Below are 25,417 nucleotides of genomic sequence, written 5' to 3' on the forward strand. Positions count from 1 at the left end.
CCATGGGCCAAAATGCCCCTACTCTCTGATCCTAGATTCAACACAGTGTCAGTATTTGTTTCACAAAAGTTTTATTGAACAAAATCATATTCTCACACCCCTCAGAAATCGTTTAACTGTTAACCATCAAGATATGGTGATGAGAGTTAAAATTAAGGGAACACTAATATTTGAGATGGATCTCTCAAGTGTCTTGAGTGAAGACAGGGCCATCTTATGGAAAAGCTTTTCTGTTGCAGATGACCCTGTCTGACAGTTAAAATTTAAAGTTCTAAAGTAATTTTCAGAAACAAAATTACAGTGAAGATACCACAGTTATGTGATATCCTCACTGTAATTTGTCTGTGAACCTCACTTTGAGACTTGAAATTTCATCTTTCTGACAATTCACGGGATAAACAGCTCAGAGATGTATTCACATTCAAAATTTATTGTTTCATTTGTTTGTGTTCCAGATTTCCAAGTGTATTGTAGGTTCTGAATAAAGATACCAGCCTTGTTGGTTACCAACAAGGCTGGTACCTTTATGGTGTATATGTGTGTGTTAAAAACAATATTCTCTGACACAAACGCTGCGATTAGGTAAACAAGTGACCACAAAGGATTATGGGATTGTCCTAAAGATTTTTCTCGATTTAGGACATATGTCCTAAGCATATACTTCAGCAGCAGAATCACTGTATGTATGAACATTTTTTCCCTTTTTTCACAGTTACACATGTATACAAACAGCAGATATGATACGTTATTCAATCCTAGCTCACACTTCTCTCGATATCCACTAGATTGCAACATATGAAACCTGAAGAGGAGTTTTTGGGTCAGATCCATTAAAATACAATTTTTGATATCCAAAAAATAATAATCACTATGAAATTAGGATTATAATAATCAGATGTTTCTTAAGTGACGATTGGGTTGCAAGAGTAGCCTACTATGCTAAGCCTTAACTGCCAATATGGAACCTGTACAGAAAGTACATGTATGGGTCATTGTACTGTTCTCCAAATCATCAACAAATTTTTGTCCTTTCTTAGAATAACATTCTTTTTAATTTTGGCGTTTTATAGTTTTACTATGTATATAACTTATATATTTATATTATAACTACATGCATATGTGACATTACTTGTACAAAATCACTAAACCAGTGTTTTCCTGCATGTCAAATTATTTTTTTGTAAATCCATTTTATGTTGCATATATATGTATAGCAGTATCTCTGGCCAATGTAAGGGGAGTGCATTCAAATGGATCAGCCCAGAGCATAAAAGCTGACAGTAAAAGCCCCGGTACAGAAACACTGGGTGATGCTCTGCAGATTGAGTTTGGCATGCATATACATGTACATTGGATCTATCTGTCAATTTTGATAATGCCAACTGGTGAAGGCAATTTCCATGCAGAATGGAACAAGTACAGTGGAGGTAATTGGAATTCAGTATGGGCCGTCTCTGTATGCACACTTACTAAAACACACTGTTATATCACACACTTCAAATTTGATATAAAAATGGACATAAAATACTAAATGGCATCATAGTTTATCAGTAAATATGCCTATGATATGATTGCACTGATAATCAGCCACTGAATTTCTTAATAACCGGCAAAGATAAGAATATTGTGAGATGGCAATTTTTTTCCTCCTTTGAAATGAAGACGTGCAACCCTTTTTCTCTCCATTATCATATTTCAAATGTGGACCTCATGGTTTTGCAGATTAATTTGCTTACTGTGAACATGGAGTTATTTTTTAATAACTGGCTTGAAGCCACCAAGACAGCTGCATGGGGAGCATGAGATAGTTTCGGCATGTCCACTGACTAAACAGAAGGCAATGATAGATATTCAAGCTGTCAAGAGAGATGAACTAGTCCTGCGACATGAAGCATAATATTTCAAATCCTTCAGTCTATGCACAAGAGTTGACAAGAAAGAAGACTTCAAATCTCAGCGTGTTGCAAACATGCTAATGCACTGCACATGCTGGGACTTGATTAATATGTAGTATGAGTATTAATATACTGCTACATGACTACAAAACTTCATTTTCATTATGGAAATATATCACTCTATGTTCTATTTCACTTGATGTATTGTTGTCTTATTAATTCTTGAATGTCACTGCATGGTGGCAGGGAATACTGATCAGTCACCACATGATATACGAACAGTCATGAAACACTACTTTCTAGCTGTATAACTTGGCATGACTTTTTGAAAATGAAGTAAAAACAACATCATTTGATATATGAAAATGCAATATCAGATCATTGAGCTTGAGTTTAAGCTTCCAGTAGTATCACTACTACTAGACCATATAACATAATTTTTCTGTTAGACAATTATAGGTGCCAGGCAAAATTGTATTTTGTATGAGCCAATAAATTGCTTAATGTATTATTTTCTTTGCATAACTGGTGTGACTGGATAGAAAAATACATCTTGTTTCCAAATGAATATATTCACTGTATGATGAAACTATAGTATAAAAAATATGGTTGCACATTTAGGTATTGGAAAAATTGCAATGTGGAAGTACATGTATTGTAGTTTGTTTAACAGCAATTTATAAACAAATTTCAAATCAGCAGATATAGAAATGGCAGTTCTCAGGAATAATTATTTAATTCTGCCTGTCCTGATTAATTTTCTGAATAATCATGGTGTGGTCATACTGCACCTTGTCAAATATGAGATGGAACAAGACTGTAGCTGTACTGCACATCATTATGACATGAATTTGCTGTATACCGCATATGTGTCAGAATTTCTTCAAAGTTTTTTCTGAATTTATATATTTACTTTCCCTTTTTATCACCTTGTCAAATATGAGATGGAACAAGACTGTAGCAATACTGTACATCATCACGAAGTGAACTTGCTGTATACTGTATATGCTTTGGAATTTCTTCAAGGTTTTTCCTATTTTCATTGCTTCGGAATTTCTTCAAGGTTTCTTCCTATTTTATATATTTATTTACTTTCCTTTTTATCAAATGAACCGGTCCAAAATCTAGCTACATGTTTCTGGTAAAGAATGACTCACAGAGCTGGCTACGCACAGCTAGGTCGTAAACAGTAATGTAGCTGTGCTGTAAGCTAAGATGACTGCTGTAACAATCCATTCACAAGTACTTTAACTCAAGAACCACACCCAATGCCACATTAGGCACAATTGTTACTTGATTTATATGAAACTTCTAACGTACAGCTTCCAGGGAATCTATTTGACGCAAGCCAATCATGACCACGCTGGAGGCCAATGAGACATCAACCACCATCAAACTGTATTACTTTCACTGTAGGCATGGCTGTTTATAGCATTTCGTGGATATAACTTCAGGAAACTACACCAAGAAATGTTAAAGATCAAATAATAAGAGCAAATGTTCAAATTTAAAAAATTTCCACTTAAGGTTCCAAGACAAGAAATGTGACCTTTTTAATCTAACAATTCTCTAACGGTTAATAAGCTCAGAACCCCCGTAAAGTTAGACTGAAAGATTCAGTCGCGTGCGGGCGCTCCGGCGCACTGCGACCTACGACCCTTAAAGGGTCGTAGGTCGCAGTGCGCCGGAGCGCCCGCACACGACTGAATCTTTCAGTCTACCGTAAAGTATACATTTTCTGAAAGCCTAGATATACGGGAACATTTTGGTAACCACAGTGTCACCATTATTTACATAACTATCACGTGACAAGGTAATTTGCATAACCTTTCAAAATCGTTTTTTCCTATGTTTTGTCTCAATACTTCAAAATATCTGACTCAAACTTGCTGGAATGCAAGCTGTCACAACACCCTTCCAAAGTGTGTCTCAGATTTTTTATATCTTGCTTAGTTATTTTGGAGCACAATTTTAAAGAAATCAACTATGGTAAAATTCACTGCTCTGGAAGTTTTTCAGGCATAACAACTGTTTAAGAAGGTTTAAAAAAATTTGAGACACGCTTTAGAAGACCCGTAGGACAGCTTGCACTCACACAAATTTCAGCCACATATCTCAAAGCATTGAAACAAAACATAGGGAAAACCGATTTTTGAAAGGTTATGCAAATTACCTGTCACGTGATAATTATGTAAACAATGGTGACACTATGGTAACCAAAATGTTTCCCTATATCTAGGCTTTCTGAAAATATACAATTTACGAGGGTTCTGAGCTTATTAAACACTAGAGAATTGTTAGTTTAAAATGGTCAATTTCTTGTCTTGAACCTTAAATTACAAAGTATGAACTTTTTACATGCAGCTACTCACAGTAATTTCTTCTATTGCCTAATTATCATCACTAAATAGTCTAACTATTTAGCATACCGGTATCTGAAAGTGTACAATCAGCATTGATCACAATGTGGGTTTGTGCTTTAACACCCACTACACATGTGCAACACTGCATAGCCTCTGCAAACATGAATTATTCTGTCTACTGAGCAGCTGAGTTGTTCATGCTGCTGACATCTATGATTTTAATCATATCATTGGTAGAATGATAGTAAACTACAATTCTACATGTAGTCATTCCTACATTTACTGTACCTGTGTATTTACAAACGTTTGTCAATGATTTCAGACATACATACATTTATTTCTATATAATAATAGGACTGAAACATACCTGTACATGAATCGGCCATACTGAGCAAAAAAAAATTATTACTATTATTACCAAGAATCTTGGGAGGTCAGAAAAATTTGAGGAATTGGTTATATTTTTGTATTTTGGTTAAAAACCTCAACAGGAAACTGGACCCTGGATTACCACTGGTGCAATGATGTTTAAGGAACACGACAGATCACTAATTAAATTTGACACTTCTATTCATGCATCTGTGACATTCTGTGTCCTTGGCTTTGTTGAGTTCTGACATGTCTAGTCCTAATGGCACAGTATTGCAGACACAAACGTATCTTTTCCTGTCTCTTTGAATGCCTCCATCACAAAAGGGCAACGGTTGCAATTCAATGTACTGGCTATACATACACACATTCCCAGACTGCAGACTTCAGGGGACTAAAAGTTCATAAAGATGCATATCTTAGAGCTAACTCCATACAGCAGATAAGATCGATGGTGCCTGGCATTATTATTTCACGGTTTATCATTAATATAAAGACTGACAAATGCTTAGCACATCTGTAACCTTTCATGACATTTCAGGGAAAGACACTAAGGGTTGTCCGATTGCCCGGGGCAAGTGAAAGTCGCGTTCGGGCAAGTGAACCTCCGATGCCACTTGCCCGACGGGACAAGTGAAAAAAATAATACCTAGAAATCGAATTCACGAGAGCGATTTTCTGTGACGGAACACGGACTATAAACAACAAAAAATAATCATATAATGTCATTGTGAACATTTCCATAATATTTTTCATAAATTGCATGAAGAGTTGATGAAAAGAATCATGTAATCGCTTTCAATAAAATGCAGTTCAAACAATACCACAGTTACTGTACGCTGATTTTGCATATGAGAAAGCTGTTCAGCTGGTGGAGCGTACGTTCACCAAAGTTCATTGCATTGACTGTGAGGTTACGGTGTCTCACAATATATCGATACGGTAAAAAAAAGAAACACACAGCGGTTTTTGTGCTTTGTATGAACGTTTATAATGATGTAAAAATAAAGTCCAGTGGTGAAAAATCACCACAAAAAAGGGACTTTTACTAAAACGTACTCTTCAATGTTAACTTGTTGAGTGACAGTGAGTGGCCTCCTGGCAAGACCGCATGCAATGAAAGTCATGAGCAAGCTTTGGTGTCAACGGGTCCAGTCTTTGAATTTTCAATGAACACTCACTTAATTTTCAGGTCAATTAGCCAAAAGTTACTTGTCCGTGGCGACCAACCTCTCTGTTTGTGAATTTTCCCATTCTAAAATGACTGTCAAGAAGCAATTGGAGCGAGTTTGACATCGAGAAATTCAGCTTGCACATTGAAAACCACCGACGCCTTATTTTAGGTTGTTGGTTTAAATTCTATTTAGTCTGCGCATGAGCACTAAAAAGACCACCTAGGTTATTAGAAAAACATAGGATACTGGTATAGTGCAATGGTAATCTAAACTTCATAGGGCTTGTGTATGATATCAGCGCAGTAAAAACATGACAAAGAAGTACATTATTTTCAGAAGCTTAAAATCATTCCTTTATAGCTGCAGATTTTTTCTTTCTGTATAGATATAAGTTAAAACTTTAGGCTAACTGCAAAAATACCTTGAAGGTACAATTAAAATGGCTGTTATTATTTGTACATTAAGCCCTGGCAAGAAAGTAAACATGCAAACATATGAACTGTTAGAATTTTTTCTATGAATATGAAAGCCCCACTAGCTGTAAATCTTGAAATTTGTTGACCTAAAAAAGGCTTCCTATTTTCTCTGGTTTTCTTTAAATTCTACCCATTTACAGGATATAGTCTTTTACAGCTTTACAAAACATAGTGAAAAATTGGACAAGTAAATTTACATTTTAACCATTATTTTGATTTCCCACCATACTACAAAGAAAACAAAGCATTTTTGTCCCATTGAAAACATTAAACACTATGCATTACATTGGACTACTCTGTTGTTTCCGTGAATATTCAAATGCATAAATGCACGGTGTACACTGTTTTTGCTATATTTGCATGGGGTGCCATTTTACGTTTGGGCACACATTTATTATTTTTCTTGTTCGAAATTGCACATGCAGTCTCACTGGGCAGTAAACAATACTTGTATTCCACCCCCCAAAGAGCACATTCCCAAAAACTTGTTTTAGTTCAGAAGTAAAATCACATAAAAAATGCTAAATGATACAGCTAGTGGGCTTTAATTAATTTAATATAAATGAGCCATCCAGCACTCTTAGAAGTGTGAGGAGAACCCTATGAGAATGTCTGACATTATCTCATGATAACATGATAATTTTCAAAATAAAGTGCGTGAAATGAAAAACCAGTGTTTGAGCTTTTTTCAAACACGTAAATTATACTGGGCAAGTGGTTTTCCAATTCGGGCAAGTGAACCGAACCCCCAACTTGCCCGAAGGGCAAGTGGATAAAAAAATAAGTGTCTTTCCCTGCATTTGCCTCTGCCAGTCATCCAATACAAGATGGCACTGCAATAGAAAGTGACGTCACGGATTTGGATCACATCCCAATGCTATCATGCCTTGTTTAGCTCACAGCATGAAACAAATATTCACATTGCATCTCGGTGACATGCTCCAAACACTGATATTAAGTAAGGGGAAATCTCCCTAAATTTCACAGAATTCAATGAATCATTACTGTAATATTGGAGCAGTAACTATTTAAAGACTAGTACAGGAAGGTATAATGCACAGCTCTCATTGTGAATTCCAGTAGATGATTATGATGATCATGATAATTATTATTATTATTATTGTTATTGTTGGTGTTGTTGTTGTTGTTGTTTTCAGACAGTTGTGATATTTCACTGATACCTTTATTGTAATTTAAATCAATTGAGATCCTGTAAAATAAAAGGAGTATACTACAGTACAATACAGCTACTGTATCATCATGTATGGTTTGATGATACATACCAGAGCATTGAATTCTGTTTTCAGGGTTCCAACAGCATAGCCTAGAATTCTATTCGTCCGCTTGCCTCCGTACCTCCGAGGCAAGCGGACGATTAGAATTCTAGGCTTTCAACAACACAGCTCACCTTCATATTTGTTTTGGGGAGAAAAAACAAAGTACATCAACATATAGCACACATATGCGTGTGTTGCTATTTTTTCATCTCGTGTTTGTCATACGGAAAGTGAATTGTGATGGAGGGTATCAGTATCAGGGACGGTGATACCACTGCACAGTGTTACAGCACTAGCTTTCGCTTTGTTGTTGGTGTGATTCTACATTTGTTGACAAACCTTGTGGATAACCTACACTGTGCTACGCTAATACTTTACTCAGAATATCAGAGTCTGTCACAAACAACCTAATATGAAGAGTTTTACACGAGTAGTCATACATGTATAAATAAGGACTCAACATCAAAAAACCTAAAAAATAGAAAAACAAAAATTTACAAACAAATATCTTAATTTTCAAATACAAGATGTTCCTTTGAAACATTTATTGGCTAATTAAAAATTACTTTTTTTAATATAAACATGCAATTTCCCCATAAATTTCCGATCTCTCTTCTCTTAAAATTTCTAATTGAACCACCATGCGTGCAACAGGTGATTCACCTTAATTATAGAATTAAGTTTGCATTGACAGATGGGTATAATATGTTTTCACACGCACACACTCCTGTCCCAGTGGATAAATGCACAGTCACTAACTACAGTACAAACATTCTTCACATGGTTGGAGTGGGATGTCATCCTTCATGCAGGTCAGCATTGTCCTTGAGTGACCTCAGTCAACTGACCCTACTCTTTTCTGAACTTTTTTTGTCTGCCCGTCACCACAATGTCACGACTCTTGATAAACATGTTGACTGGCACAGAGAGTCTCTTATTATGTAAGTGGCATGTGACAATAGGAGCAGACAGGCCCGGTCAAAATCACAATTGAATCATTGTCAAATTCGTGAATATTAAATTATCTCTGGCTCAAGAGAATTTTTATATTCTACATTAAATTAGTATCGGGCTGATTCATGAAAATTTTGAGAAATTCCCAAACTTATTGACTCAAAGATTTAAGAAATTTTTTCTCTGAAGCCAGGGCATACTGGTCAACAAATGTAACATTACTGAACTAGTCATGTGACACACTGAGCTAAAATAACTCCCAGCTGATATAAAGTTCTCCACACACAGAAATGTTATACAGTAATATATTACATCATGTATTGGTATAGGGTTGATCCGAAGACATTTTTTCAGAAGTTACAGTAACTCACTTCATGATTTTGTGAGATGAAGGGCATACCCAGGTTGCAATGTGTACTACACTCAGTAATCAGGCTTGCAACAATGCCACACGTACAGCAAATGAGCGCACGTACTACTGTCAAATTAAAATTTTTGACTGACTTATATGCTGCATTAAGAGCACTCAGGGAAAACCAACAGTTTCTGGCAGTGTACTAAAGAAATTAAAGAAAAAGCAATGTCAGAGAAAAAAAGAGCAATGTTTGTTGCTTTCCTTGACAATCAATATTATAAACACAACAATGGAAACATGTACATGTACACTTTATAAAAGGATAACAAACTAACTGAAGCAATCATCGCAGTGGGAGGTCGTCAGATTTTTCTCCCCAAAGATCATCACTTCACTCGTATTACTTTCAAGTGGACTTCTTGAGGAAATAATCAGGCCTATTACTGACATACGATCTGTGACTTCTGAATGTTTAGTCAGCAATTGACCTTGGCTTCCAAACTTACATGTACATGTACGTTTTTGCATTAATCATTTGTTGTTACAACTATTATCTTTGGTAGTAGGCCAGTATCTTTGAACATAGTTGTTTGGCCAAACATAAACATGTGCACTCCATCAAGGTGATTTATGTTCCATTCTGCGATGTCTTTTCTCTACTACAGTTAGTATATATACAGAAGCCCTTCCTTTCATTCCAAAGGTCTATCCTACATTCAATGACCTATAATATTAACTCAACGCAATCACTTTCACTTCCCTCTCTGTATGATGTAAAGTTTCTACAATGTACATGATTTACACAGGAAACAAAGGCATTTTCTCTTTCAACTCACCCAAAACATTGAGTTTTACAAGTTCACACTTGAAGTATTTCACATATCCTAAAGATTTACAAAATTTTCAAAGTAACCACATGCCATTTGGGCAAGATATAAAAACACCCATGCCAACATAGAGGTTTAATATAGCTCCATTGTTCTGCGCAACTAAACCCAAATATTTATGATTGCTGGAATCTAAAGAGAGCTACTTTATTAGAAATATATAAACTATGATGTTCAAAATGAAAGGTGATTTTTTCCAAAAACTCTTATGAAATATTCATCTAGGTTTCACTTCCACATTAACAATCTACAGCTAAAATATACTGTAGCCAAGAAACCGAATTTTGTCCACTGAATATTAGTCCTCTGAAAATGCAAAATGATATTTCAAAGGATTGCATACATGTAGGAATGAAACCTATAATATAAATATTTCAGTATTATGTTCTCTCATCTAAAGTAGCATGTAAGCTCCAAGGTAACAAAATGACATATTATAAATAATGACAAGGAAAATTTTAATGACAAACTTTTTTCATGCCAAATCCTCAGATGCATTTCATAGTTAGTTCTATCGTAAGCCTTGAAATGTGATAGCCCAGTTTGAAGATTGTAAACATGTAGAGTGGAAAGTCAATATGGCTGATCAATAGAAGAACAGTATTCCTAAGTGCTGAGTGGATTTGGTACTTTGCTGTGCACTTGTATGTAAATATGAACATTACTTTTTAAGGTCATTTCTTATTGATGACAGCACACAGTAGAGATAGAAGTTCCAGGTATGAATTCATAAGACTTATAATGCACTGCAAACCAGTTTAAATTTTCAACGTAATATCTCCTGTGATCAATCAGAATCATATTTTATCAAAATGATAAAGAGAATGGTGCAGTGTAGTGTACACTATCCAATTATTTTATAATATAACAAAACATTTTTATTTGTTTTTGTATCTTTTTTTTAATTATTTTTTATTATTTTTTATTATTATTTCAAGATCCCATACTGTATCCATACACGATATATTAGTGTTACGTAATAACATTAAATACCAATTCAAACATTTATCAGGCTGCGAAAGTGTATGGAGAGTTTATTTTTGCCATGTAGTGGCACGCCAAATCAACTTTTTTCACTACCCCAGGCTGACAAATGGGAAGTAAATTGACCCTAAATTTGCAATCTGTAAAAAAAATTGAATTTTTCAACAGAATACATCAAGCCCGGCAGGATGATGGCCATTTAGTAAAAGTTTGAGTCATGTAATACGGATCTAATTACAATTTTTAGGCCGACTGCCATCTTTGTATAATGACAACTTTCATTTTTCATAACACTTTCATAACACTTTCACATTCACACGGACAAACAGCAATGCAATTACTTGTAGGATAACACCAACGGTTGGGCCTCCTAAGCAGCCTGGATATATAGTTGTACATTTTCATCACAGAATCATGTCAGTGACACCAATATTTTGCCTTAACAGAAAATTACTGAAAAGGAATGGCTCAGGTACATTTCTACACATGAACAAAATTGATACTGGTGATTCAGTTCAGTCAGGAAAACACCCTCATCTTTATCAATGTGGATGGCCACGAGGATTTGTTTTCTTTGGTACAGCCTTTGCAAGGTTGTGATAGCATATGTCACTAATGGCTGGCAACAGTCCAGATAAGATACCGTACGTGCATTCGTTTCATGATTCAGCTGTTCGTTATGACTGATGCATAAATAGATTTTCATTGCTGAAAAGTAGAAAACTTCTGTTAGATTGTTATCACTTGCCTGTACAATGACAGTGCGAAGGACGTTAATGTTGCCGTATGAATTTGATTATTTCCTGACAAAATGTCCATCTAATCACGGTTCCTCCTTGGTGGAGGGACTGTGATCTAATTCAGGACAATCCGGTGTCACAGACTGGATATCAATAGAACTAACTCTCACACACACACACACACTCTCTCTCTCTCTCCTCTCTCTCTCTCTCTCTCTCTCTCTGACAAAGCCCTTTTTTTGACCAGCAAAGCTTGCATGAACTGTGTACATACCAATACTACCAATTACAAATCCCAACCTTCCACTACCATCATAAATAAATGAAATGATACAGGTACATGCATGTTGTGTGTCGTCCGATAAGTCACATTCCAGTGTTAGTATCCTATTGTCATATTGTCAACAAATATCACCAGTACTTGTAATGGAATCCACTCACTGATGATCTTTTCAAGAGAAGCAAAAACATCTACCTTAAATTTTTTACATATAAACATAAACATCTGTACCCCTCATCCTCCATTTCACTGTCAATTCAAGCTGGTTAAAACTAGTGAAGCATAACAAGAAATTGAACATTTGAAGGTCCCTGATAACATACTGTCAATGTGGCTACTGTAAAAATGACTTTTATGGGCAAAAGCTGCATTAACAGACCAAGAGAAGAGAGTGAAAATATGTATGATTTTGGTTCAATTTTTGGTTCAATACCGATTTTTAATGACTTGGTAGATGAATTCAAAGTGCTACTGTCTAGCAGGAAAAGGGGTACATATATGCATGTACAATTATAATATAATACATGTATGTCACCTTTGCCTAACTGCTTATGTGATATCTGTAATACAACTGCCAAACGGTAATATACATGTAGCTCAGTGGAGTGAAAGGGATACAACACTACAATTTATCATGTATTATCAAATACACCATTACATGTACTTACACCAAAATTTGTAATCAGATTATACACTACATATTACACCTTTTTACTGGAAAAGATGCTCAATTTTGATCAAAAATCCACTCTTTGCAATTTCCTTTCCTTGACCACGATCTCATGCTCCATATATGTGTCCCGGGATATGTGTCTTTCCTCTAGCTCACGGTTAATTTCACCTACATAATTATACCCTATTTCTTCTTCAAATAGATCATTATTTTATTGTGCAACCGCAGTTCCTTTTGTCCCTCATACATGCACTGCCGCAAAACTGACAACACAAATTCAATTTTTCAGTCTGTCTTGTTTTATTAGACAGAGAACATTGCACGCAGAAAATTCTGTAAATAGGAAAAAAGGAACGACTTTCATTTCTTTCCCTGAGGTATTATTCTATTATTCACAAACCTCAATAAAATTTTACTACAATCCACACTCAATATCCAAGCAGTTACTAATAGCCTGTTAAAGAATAAAATCACAATTTCCATATATCCCTGTTTTGCATTTGACTTCCTATAAAGATTTGTTTTAGGAAATTAAATGTGTGATGTTCTAACTGTCTACACCACAATATATTAACCGACATGATTTATCGCTTGCTCAGGAGAGAATATCCAATTACATTTTATGGCAAATGCTGAAGTACATGTACCGTACAGCATACATGTATATCCAAGCTTTGATTTGATTGACACAGTTACTTTATTATTATATCACCTAGAAGACGTACATATAAAATCTAAAATCACTTGGATTTCCGCAGATTGAATTTCTTCCAAATACCGCGGCAAATATTTCATGTTATTTTTGGTACATGCATGGAATTGTCTTATGTCTGAATTTTTTCAAGCTATTCACAAGTGGCATGGTTGTTTGTAATTCAGCGTGAATTATTTGAAAGTGATTCATCATAAAAGTTGCCTGTATCACTTGATGAATTCACATCAAGTAGGAATTGATTAATATGAAATACAAATGGACATGATAAAAAAGTTGACAGGGAAAATATAGTGGACAAACACACTCCTTTGATGATGGAGTAGTCGTTACAATGTACGCCGCGTTTCACATCAGCGTTGCCAACAACCCTTACGAAACCTGTTTCACTCATATCCAAACACATTTCTTACCCACACATTGGGCGATCACAAACATCTAAATATTAATGAATTGGGAACGATCCTTACTATACATGTAGTAATATTTTGAGGTCTCAGAAACATCTGAATATTATATTATTAGTAAATTGGGAAGTATGCGTTAACACAGTAACATTTTTTTGTTCCCTCACTGTTGCTATGGTGACTATAACTAACAGCGAAACAACGGTAACAATTTACCCCTTCTACTGATCAAAAATAAAATTTTCTCATAAGAGGGTTACTATTTTACATTTCAAACTATGAATTCATCAAATATTGTTCTCCTCAAATTACCACAAAACACAATTTCCATCCTCAAATTACCACAAAACACAATTTCCATTCTCAAAAAACATTCAATGAGCAAAGTTTTGAGGAAGAACCTTGTGATGGATGAACGTTTTCTCTGCTGGCTAAAATGAAAAAAATCAGAGGCGACTTCACAAAGTTTGGAATCAGAGAAACCAATTTATATCCACAATTACCAATACCTAAAATTATTCAAAATGGCCTCTATACCCTGTGCAGGAGTCATAACTTTACAGGAAAACACTTTTGAATTTTTCTATTTTCACTATTTTTACTCACAGGTTTCAAAATGAGTCTACAGCAGTGTGACAGAAAAGGGTTGTAAAAATTGAGAGTGCCCCTGAACTCTTCAGTGGAGTAATCTACGTTGAAATGAACCTACCTATATTTAAATTGACAACGTCATCGGCCTACAAATTTAAGGCACAATTTGTGAAACCTACAATGTATGTTGACTTTTCTGGGAACACCTATCAATAGCTTGTTACTGACTGAGTTCTTTACAAGGAACAGAAAATTTACACACACATTGATGTCAGAAACCCTCATTACCAGGTGGGCACTGCCATCAAATCAGTAATGTCTCTAATTTACTGTAAAAAATCAATATTTACCCATTACAAATGTGGATTTGATTAAAATTTGAATGAAAATTTAGCAATTAACAGCTACATGTATTGGAGGAACTGTCTGACATCATTGAAAAGTACAGCTCTCTGAAAATTCCTTAATCTCTCCCCATTTGACAAAACATGAAAATTCGTCATTGAGGTTGCAGTTGACAGGCTCATTACTTTCCAAAAAGTCGACTTTTTTACATGTTACAACTGCTCCACTTTGACGTCAAACTCAAAGTGATTCCTTTATCATACTTTATGTATGGCTGAAATAGGGGTCATTAGCAAACAGCGATATCACTAGAATGAACACTTCACTTTGTTGTGCCACGGGTTTATCATGATTTTTTATCATATGAAACTCAAAATAGCATTAACAATAACATCTCATTAGAGTCTCGACTAGGAAGGGAAGTGCATGATTTTTACAAAAGGTAATTAATTTTTATAACTATTCATGCTTGACGGGAGTTTCATAATAACATTGAAAAACGTTTACGAAACGTTTGAAAATGTTTTTATAAATATTATTCCCTGGGAGTTCTTTAGTGTATAACATTTTCCTATAAAAAGCACAACCATTGAAAGTGAACATTACAAAGGGAGCCATCTCACGAAAACACAAATCATTCTAGATTTTTGCTCCAGATGACAAACACACACAAAATATTTATGTAATGATGAAAGGTATGTAAATTTAAGACTTCACTTCCTCCAATTTACTTTTGGATTAATATTTGACAGAAACATTTTGGATGATGTAAGCAGGGTAAGTTTAATTAATCAAAGCAGATTCATGAATAAATAAATAAACACGAAAAGAAATGTTAATGATTGAAATCTTACCAAACTCTGGCATTTCATCTGATAGTGACACTGTACAAATAAAACTGAAGTCATTTTAATTTTTTCTCTGATTAGATTTTTTATAGAAACATCAAATAAAGGGAAATTGCACAAAAATGACTGCAGCAGGTCTTGATTAAATTTTGGAAACGCTGGCTCACATGAATTTGTTCTCACTCTTTGTATTTCTCGATTTTTTTTACTTTTTCTATCTTAAGTAGTACATCTCGGCCGTTCAATCAAGTCAGCTTTTCCTTTTGATCCCGTCTTCAGGGTAGACTGGATTTGTGAATTTTAAAAAGCAAGATCTAAATGCAACAGAAGGGATACTAATCTCTAGAAGAGGGGAGGACCGATAATCTGACATTCGGTGACATCAAGCAGGAAGTCACATAAAATACTGCGCTATTAGATGTGAATATTTTACTCCTGTAATTTTAAGATATCAGGTCATCTTCTCAGCGCCGAACAATAACACCAATATTGAAAGCAATGAAAGTAAATAGCCTTCTGAAAGTGATTATTTTTTTAAAGTGCAGAAGTAATAAAAGTATACATCATAGGAAGGAATTATGGTGCAATGTGACCTTATTTTCTTTGATGATGTGATTTTTCTAATGTTAATCCCATGCGCAGTACAGCTCTGACTAAGAGAGGAACTTGCTTGCTGCAGGGAGGAATACATCAGCAGAAACAGCAATTATCTGTTGTGAGCTTTCAAAGGGATGGCCACTTGACCTGCAGACTTAACTCAAATGCTGCAAAGTGGAATGTACTGTTAAAAGATAAAAATATTGAAAGTGGAACTTCCAATCAAAAAATTACAAGTGCAGAACTAACATAAGTGTGCAGGCAATGTCAGCCATTTTGAAATTTCAGAATGCAGCAAAATCTAAAGATTATAATTTGAACTATTAGAGGCAGAATTGGGTGATATCGGTTATAACTAATTACAACAAAATAGCAGGGTAACTGTTTACTGTTGTGAAAAAATATGAACATTAATGTCTGAGAATTTAATTGTTTGCATGCAGATCCTAATATATTAAACTGCAATGACAGAACTAAACTGACTTCTGCCTTTCCTGGTCAAAGTTAGGCCCTATGATTATAAAGAGAATTTTTAGGCAGATTTGCATTTACTATGGAAGATTACCCTCAAACTCCAAAATTGGTGTCATATAGAGAAACAATGTGCTTTATGTACAGAGAGTTTTTTGGGTCTCAATTTTATTGAAAGTATATCATTGAAATTAATGAGTTCACAGTACAAGGAAAAACAAACTGGGTATCATAAAGCTGTCAATTGCTGTGAAATATTGAAATAATACATCACCAAGCAAAAACTTCTCCTTAAATATTTATGAACAGGATTCCTGTTGTGCATCAAAGGTTGCATAAAATTTGTCCAGTTTTTAGTATTAATACTAAGAAAACAATATTTTTCTTTTTTTTCCAAACACTCATATTAGCTGTATTGATTATGTTCATAGCTTGATTCTTCTACAAATGTATAGGAAATTACAAGACAAAAAAATACTTTTTAAATATTGACTTTGTGATTCTTCACAGTGGCTTCTAAGTTGTATTAATTAATGAAACTGTATTAAAAAATATTTTTCCAGATAAAAGCTCTTTTATTCAGTGTGATATGTTATTTTCCAAATTGCACAACCCCAGATATGTCAGTAATTATTTTAAACTAAATTTATGTGCGAACAATTAAAGATAATTTGGGTGAAAATTTATCAGACAATATTTTCACATTCTATTGCTATGCAATCACAGAGTGAGCAAACGAGCCGCACGGTTGTTCTTATTTCTTGCAATGCACAGACACACTGCATGATGACTGTAGCAGCTACATCTTTCAACAAGATAATGTATTCTGGAATAAATTGGTGAACTTGACCCTGGGTCATCTCCTATTGGCTGATGTTTGGTTTTCATAAATACCTCACTTGTAACTGACCTTGGAATCGACAGAATGCCTCAATATGACTAGACCAAAGCCAAGCGCCTCATGATACAAATACAAAGAGGCGTAAGTGTTTCAGTGTTGACAAATCATGAATACCACCACCCACACCGATAACTACATGACATTGCGCAATATCCAGCATATTTTCTACGCCTCTTTTACAGTTTCAAAGAATGAAAAAAATAATAATGCAATGCAACATTGTTACTTTAGTCATAATCCTATAAATGGACGAGAGGGAGAAAAAAATATCTGCTGCATATTCTCTCTTGACCTTTGACACTGTACCACTAATCAAAGAAAATTATGGGAAGTCACTTTTTGCTGACACATAATCAGGTGAAAATGTGTGTGTTTATGATAGTCAAAAGGTAACACACAAATTATCTGGTTGCAAACTGAGTTATAGTTCTCCAAAATACTGTTGACACAGATCAATGCTGAAAACGCTCTTCCATGACCCTACCAAAATATAAGAGACTTTTCACCTCAAGATTAATTAAAATAAGAAACGGTCTTCTGGCAAACTATCAAATTCTTCCATACCACTGCAAATATGTTTGAAATGTGACATTTCCTAGAATGACAGGAAGAAACTAAAACTTAATTCCCTGAAGGGAAGCCTTGTGTGGCACTTACATCACCGTTTGTATACACAAACTGAACACATGTAGGCTAGAACCTATAGGAATATACCATGACAAAAATGTTATGCAGCATTTTCAAAATGGCACATTTTCTTATTTCCTGAAAAAACATGAAGTAACATAAAAATAATTTATTTTTCCAACCATCTTCCTTGAAACTGTCAAAATTACATTTTCTTCAATTTGATGAATAAGTACATGATAAAATATCCCAATAGTTACGTCCAAAGAAAAGGCACTATCCTCAACCTTGTTAATATCATAGCATGTGTCAAAAAAATGATTTATTGCCAACAAGCATGCCCTGAGCACTTGCAAAAGTATAAAAGGTATAAAACTACATGAGAATCATCGATTTTCAGATAAACAAAATACTCTTATCACAAATGTGGCAGTTTGCTGTCACTCTATAAGTAATGATAACATATGGGCTTCAAGTACACACTTTAATTGGTAAACCTTCACATCTCTACCTGTCAATTATAAAGACGCCATCCTTACATGCAATTTGATAAAAAACAAGCCATAATTTATCTGACTGCTGACAGTCTAACTTAAAATTGCAATTCTAAAATTATCAGGTATGTATCATATTATTATTTGAGTATTTACACCCAAGAAATGAAAATGTCAAATATTTGAAACAGCTGTACAAAGCATTGACAATCCATCTCTCTCATCACTCTTGGATACAAGTCTCTAAAAAGCATGCAGTAAATAGTAACCCATGTGATATGGTTTGACTGGTTGTCCGTCTTGTCCAGTTTTAATATTGTTGACGTTGCAACCCGATCTTTTTGGCCAAAACTGCTTCAGAAGAGATAAACATCTTGATATTTTAATCATACCTTGCTAAGGGAACCGGTGAAATGTTCTCTTTCATGATCAAGAATAAAACGTCAAGGTCACTCATTGTATAAATTTTTGGATCTAGCGGTGCAATATCATATTTGAATTTCAAGATGGCGAGCTTTGTGTTGTAAGTTTGGTAAATTACAAAGTTCCAGCTCAACAAAAGCATTGACAACTGAAAATTTTGAGTTTAAACATAAAAATGAATCACAACAATCTGCTGACAAGCAAAGAATACAACAATTGTCAGAATCATTCAAATTATGAGTATGATTACTATAACCATTGTTATTATCATAATCATTATTATTATTAAGAGAAAAAGCAAACCAGATGCTTTTTGAAGACTTGTGCATTTGAGAAAAACTATAAAAAATATTTATTCTTGATAAAAAATACCCCTAGAGTAAAATTTTATTGCAATTCCATATATTATTCCAGTTATGATAATTGTGTAGTTCTTTAGTCTATTGTTGTTGTGGTATTAACTTAGCAATTTCATTTAGTATACACTCACATAAAAATTACAATGTTTTCCAAAACTAGTGTTCTACCTGCCCTTTACAAGCTATTCTCTTCGAATCATTAACATTTAATGTTTATGAGTACCTCCATGTACTATTTTTCATTACTTGGGAATTAGTCTCAAGCAGTTAGTTCTAGAACGCCAAGGCAGTGATCCCTTTTGGGATCGATTATTATTAAATGCAGTTTTACTCACAACGTTGCGTCATTTGAAGTGACGAAAACCTGGTTCATAAAACACTCCCCTTCCAGCAGTTGTTGTCAAGCCACATTAAACAATCATATATTCAATAGCATGTCAAGACTCCAAGTTTTATGCCTCATGCCATCGTACCAAAGGTGAAAGATGTTGCTTGCGCTCTTTAAAAAAGTCCTGGCATAATTTTTTTTTTCACTCACATTCCAAGACCGGCAAAATAATAAGATCTCGTCATTACGTCAAAATCATTGATAGCGCTATCAGCCAATGGTCTAGAGACTTCGACACACAAAGTATTCTCAATCCGAGCCTTCCAAATGTGATGTAATATTTCGCAATATGATATATCTACTGATGTAGATACAATCTACAAAGCGCAGCAATCGTAGTGAACGCAAACTTCACAAGCTGAGCATGTATAACGCAGATGTTGTTGAAATGAATAGGCAACGCTCGAAAATCGACGTGATTACAGGAACACTTTTTGTTGACAGCATGTGCAAACTGCACTGTAATTTTGAATTACTGCTTCCATAAAGACCATTAAGAGAACATAACTTGAACGAATTTATTTGTGGCTTCAGCAAACAACGATGGGGAATGTTTCGCAAAGACGTTCGGTGGCACAACACTGTGCAAATATGACCTCTGCACACCGAAAGTACACACACGCAGTCTAGACGAGACTTCCGGGTTGCATTCTCGCTACTTGCCGTCTTGTTTTGCATGTAACTGTTTACTTGCAAACTTTACCGCGTTATGTGTCAATGAAGGGCCGACTGATTTTTCATGATCATGTGAAAAGTACTTACCGTTAACTGCAAACAAAAGCTGGCTAACGACCACGGCATAAAACATCGGCCGAAATATCTTGCAGTGAACCGCCATCTTGTGAAGAAACTCTCGTACAGTTCGGTACGTAGCGTCACGTACGGGGAGCTGGACAACGGACGATGTAAGAGTGTTTTTCTCCGCTTTTGAGGCAGCTTCACGGTAAATTTGACAAAGTCTCATTCTTATAGACTTCTGTGGTTAGCAAATCCAAAAACTGGACGCCTGAGCCTTAGAGGCTGTGGAATTTCGCGAAAACTTTCGCAGCACGTATCAGCAGCAGCGTCGCCCGAACACAGCTCTTTGATATCTGCTCGAAAATGAGCGCGAGTGCGTAATACAGTGCGACATATGCAAATGAGGAGAGTGTGCAGGCCTTCTGATATCATCACATGTATCACCTAATCTCTGACGGTGACAGCGCCAATTATTTAGTTATCTGATAACTCTCCCCTCTTTTACAACATACGATTAATACATTTTTCCTCGGTGCCATATTTTGCCTTTGCGAGAAACAAGCAAGTAATGATGATATATCACCCGATTAGCTTGTTTATTGGAGGGACCTGATCGAATCGAATTTACTTAAAATCTCCATATTTTAGGGATTCAACAATCAACTAGACGTCCGCTGGAATAATAATTTTATTAAGTCTGTCATCATTTTGTGCAATTATTTCTTCCGTCGGAGACAGAAAAAGTGGTAATTAATAAAAAATAAATTATTTTCATTTTCAATATTTATTGACGATAGGCCTAGATTTTGTGTCGATATTTATGGTTAGTTGAACCTAATCACCAGAAGCTAGCCTCTCTCTCTCTCTCTCTCTCTCTCTCTCTCTCTCCTCTCTCTCTCTCTCCTCTCTCTCTCTCTCTCTCTCTCTCTCTCAACATTCACAGAAAAGAACATTAATCAGATATACAATACCGACGATAAATGTATTTCAGACCGGCCGATAACCCCTTGTTTCATTCTCAAGACCTGAAGATCTTACTCATTCAATTCTACTCTAGGGCCTACTGGGAGTCATTGCCTATGAGTGAAAATTGCGTAAGCCGTGAAAAAGAATTCTCCCCAAACTCCTCCAAACACCAATTGAGTCACACAGCAAGCCCTGAGGGTTAATATACAGAGCTATTTGCTGACTTAAGGGAAAATCAGAACAGTAGAGAACCTCTTCCTATTTCAAGAGTTGATGCGCAGAGATGACGTCAGAGCTCCAGATTCGTGCATGTGACAGTATGGCCTGAAGCCGAGTAAATGTTGTAAACTTACAGCGGCGCCGAAGTACGTCAAGATATTTAAATATATCTGGTGGTGACTGCGATCAGTAATAAAATGTAACAAAGCTCGTTCAGCCTATCAGATCAACAGTTAGCATTGGGAAAGGCTCGGGCTTGCCCAGCCTCTCAAATGAGTACCAGAAATGCCATAGGCCTATGAGAGAGAGAGAGAGAGAGAGAGAGAGAGAGAGAGAGAGAGAGAGAGAGAGAGAGAGAGGCACCTGTAGACGGGCAGACAAAGACTGGAGGAGGGACTGAGTCAGGGGGTCGAAAACGTAGCAGTGAGTGGTCTATATGATTTTTGCGACACATTTCAAATGTACACACTTATTTTGTTTTTGTTGTTTCACACCGACTATAAATGGCTGAACTCGTTATTACACTTTGCAACACCGCAATTTAATCTGCAGCCATTAATACCCCCCCCGTTACTCTGAAAAAAAGGGTTTTGTGTGTCAAATAGGCTTACAGCACAATGAAAACACGCAGCAGCCTGTCAGCAAACAAGGTAATACGTACATACCGATTAATCTGATTAAAATGTAATTAGAGCTGAAAAAGAAGCGGATTATTTGACCGCTGACTCAATACACCTGGTTGAATTTCCGATTATGTAAACAAATTGGCAACAATAGGTGCATCTTTGACTCCTATCGCGTGCTCGGTAACCGCCGCTTGTACATGTTTTATTATCAGCATATTTTAAGGGACAAAGTCGGCCATTTTCCATGAATTTTGTTTGATGCAAGATACTTCTTATTTGTTTGACATGTTGAAAGATACTGAATGAATAGGTGACATGCATATATTCGACCCCGTTTTTAGACACAATAAGCTTACATGAAACCATTGCAAAACTGAATTAATGGTCATGACCATTAATTCATTTTCGCGATGGTTTCACTTAATTTGTCTAGAGCCTGGGTCAAATATATATGCATGGTCACCCATTCATTCAGTATCTTTCAACATGTCAAACAATATAAGTAGTATCTCGTATCAAACAAAATTCATGAAAAATGGCCGACTTTGTCCCTTTAATAGGACTGGTGCTGTTTTTATTTTGGCCCGTTTGTTTGTTCGTTTGTTCTGGCCTAAGCTTCTGACTAGATGGGTGGCTCGAACGATGCGCGAAAAAAACACTCCTTTTCTGATGAAATATGGTGAGAGCAGTTTCTAGCCCTTAATGCGCCTCGAAAGTGAAAGATTTAAACTTTTGTTCAAAATTTAAATTTCCTGAATGAAACTTTCAACCATTCTCTTACCAAATCAACAATAAAAATCGTAGTCACCATGCAAAGTTTGGAACTAGTGAAACAAATTATTACCCAACATTTTAATTGCGACATTTAAAATTCAAAATGGCTGTCATTCCTGTGTTATTATATCTATGGGGTAGAAATTAAATTTTGGATCTTCGAAAAACTAAGACGGTGAAATTTTTTCTTTCTCCAAAAGGTTTTAAATGAGCCCCCACGAGTGGTAGATCAGAAAAGAATTGTAGAAATTTGACAGTCCGACTATCTGTCCCCAAGGCGCGTTCTACCTTGGTGTGCCCTGTACGCAGGAGAAATAGTTTTCGTAAGGTTAGATTCATGACAATTCACTGTGACAATGACCGAGTTGTGTGGGGGTTGGGGGGTAGGTGTGCATGAGCACGCACTCATTCGTTTGTTATTTGTTACATACATTTGCTCAACAATGACGTCCACAATAACAGAGCACGCTTAATTTTATGCTCATCCAGCTATACTTCAGAGGGGCGCTGTTCATCTAGCCTAATAGTTTCGGCGGGCGAGACATTCACCAGTAAAATATATCGGGATACGGGGAATATCCTACACGCACAGAAATATTTGATAATCCCTGAGGACCAAGAAAATCCTGCGTTTCATTCGTTTGATCGTGATTTATTTCTTAATCGTGTATTTAATATGACTTCTGGTCACGACACCATTAGTTGAAACTTGTCAATGATCGCAAACGAAATATTAATAGGTAGCCTGCCGTTTTGATAGTCTTCCCCTGGAGCTAGTTCACTGGTGAGAAATACCTTAATTTGAATAAACTTTGAGGTGACTGTTTTCTTTAACCACAGTTTAATTTTAATTTTCAAACATAAGTCTGTATTTTAAGTAACATCAAATCAACCACTACGAGATTTTTGGCGTACGCTTCTATAGACGGGCGGATCAAGTTAACTGTGAGGGCGTCCTCCAATCAATATTTTGAGCGTTTACGTTTTGATTGGACGTAGCTTAAAGATATACTGTCACCTGTTCCAATTTTGCCACAGTTACCATAGAAAAAGAAAATCTAACCAATCACCGATTATAAGCGGGTGGCCGCCTTTAAAAAACAGCGCCCTCACATGGACATTTTGAATGCCAAGGAACGCCCTTTGACCATATGTGGGCATATTTAGATTACAGGTGACTGTATACCTTTAATACGGGTATTCTTTTTATCGATTTTTTACAGGCTGGAAAATTTAGTTATTCCACAAATTTTTTTGTTTGAACACTCTTGGTTGCGATTTCGCGAAAGAAGATTAGAAAAGAAGAAATGAAAATATATTCGTTTGTCGTCATCGTCACTGAAATTAAACATGAGGGTTCATTGTGGAGTCTGCATGCAAGGCAGGTTCAGTTTTGTTGCCCAGGCTTTATCAGCACAGAATTTCAAATCTTCAACAGCGTGATGACAAAAAGACCAAGTCAAAGCATAGTATCACAGTTTCAATAGACATCAGTCACCTAAGGGAGCGTTCAGTTTTTACGGCCTGGGGGGGGGGGCGGCAAAATCTTGTCGCCGGTGTTCAAAAAATATAGACCCCCCCTGCATTTTTTGTGAAAAAAGATGACCCCCCCTTTGTCAGACGAAAAAAATTGATGGCCCCCCCCCCCTGAAAAATAACCAAACCCATATGTCAAATTTACCCGCATGGTTTGGATTTGAACTCCGGTACGTGGAACACTTTATTCGTGTAGCAGAGATGCCAGTGCACAAACTTCTCAGCCACATCCATTGAAACATCTGTTAATTAGGACGACTGTAAGGCAATTTTTAACTTCATTTCCATAGACAACTCATGTCCATGAACATTGTATAAAGTAAACTTTATTGGAGTGGTTCGCCAAAGGCAGCCCTCCGGTTAAGAGGTCATGGGCCATTACGTAAAGTCAACTTTATTCTACTGGGCCACCAAAGGTGGCACGCCGGTAAAGAGAGTCGATCATGGTATTGCATAAAGTAGACTTTACTGGACAGGGCCGCTGATGGCGCGGCCATTACCATTATTCAGTGCGTGATCCCAGGGGTCCCTCAAAATGTTTCTAATACAAGCCGCGGCTTCAATTGGGAATTTTATGGTAAGATTGCCGTGGGGTATTACATAAAGTCAACTTATTGTAGTGGGCCGCCGCAGGCGGCCCGCCGGTAAAGAGGGTCAATCATGGCCATTGCATGAAGTAAACCGAATTGGAGTGGGCCGCCAAAGGCGTCTGCCCGTTAAGAGGGTCATGGGTAGCCTAATACATAATGTATATTTATTGTAGTGGGCCGCCGAAGGCGGCCGCTGGTAAAGAGGGTCGATCATGGCCATGGCATAAAGTGAACTTTATTGTTGGTATTATGTTTTTGAAAATGTGGTGACCCCCCCCCCTTTCCTATCAGTGAAAAAGCGATGACCCCCCCTTTGCGGATTCCAAAATTACGATGACCCCCCCCCCCCTGGATTTTGCCGCCCCCCCCCCCGGCCG

At 36.2% G+C, this 25,417-nt stretch overlaps 1 protein-coding gene across 1 annotated transcript in view; it reads right to left on the minus strand.

Moving 5' to 3' along the window:
* LOC139119177 (uncharacterized) overlaps positions 1 to 20,731 on the minus strand; it is an 87,234-nt gene extending 66,503 nt beyond the window's left edge. The window contains exon 1 of the mRNA XM_070682842.1: positions 20,354 to 20,731. Within this exon, the coding sequence (XP_070538943.1) occupies positions 20,354 to 20,555 (202 nt within the window). The 5' untranslated portion in view covers positions 20,556 to 20,731. The remainder of the gene's footprint in view (positions 1 to 20,353) is intronic.
* Between the last annotated feature and the right edge of the window lie 4,686 nt (positions 20,732 to 25,417).

Source organism: Ptychodera flava, chromosome 19, assembly GCF_041260155.1.
Source record: "Ptychodera flava strain L36383 chromosome 19, AS_Pfla_20210202, whole genome shotgun sequence".
Lineage (NCBI taxonomy): Eukaryota > Metazoa > Hemichordata > Enteropneusta > Ptychoderidae > Ptychodera > Ptychodera flava.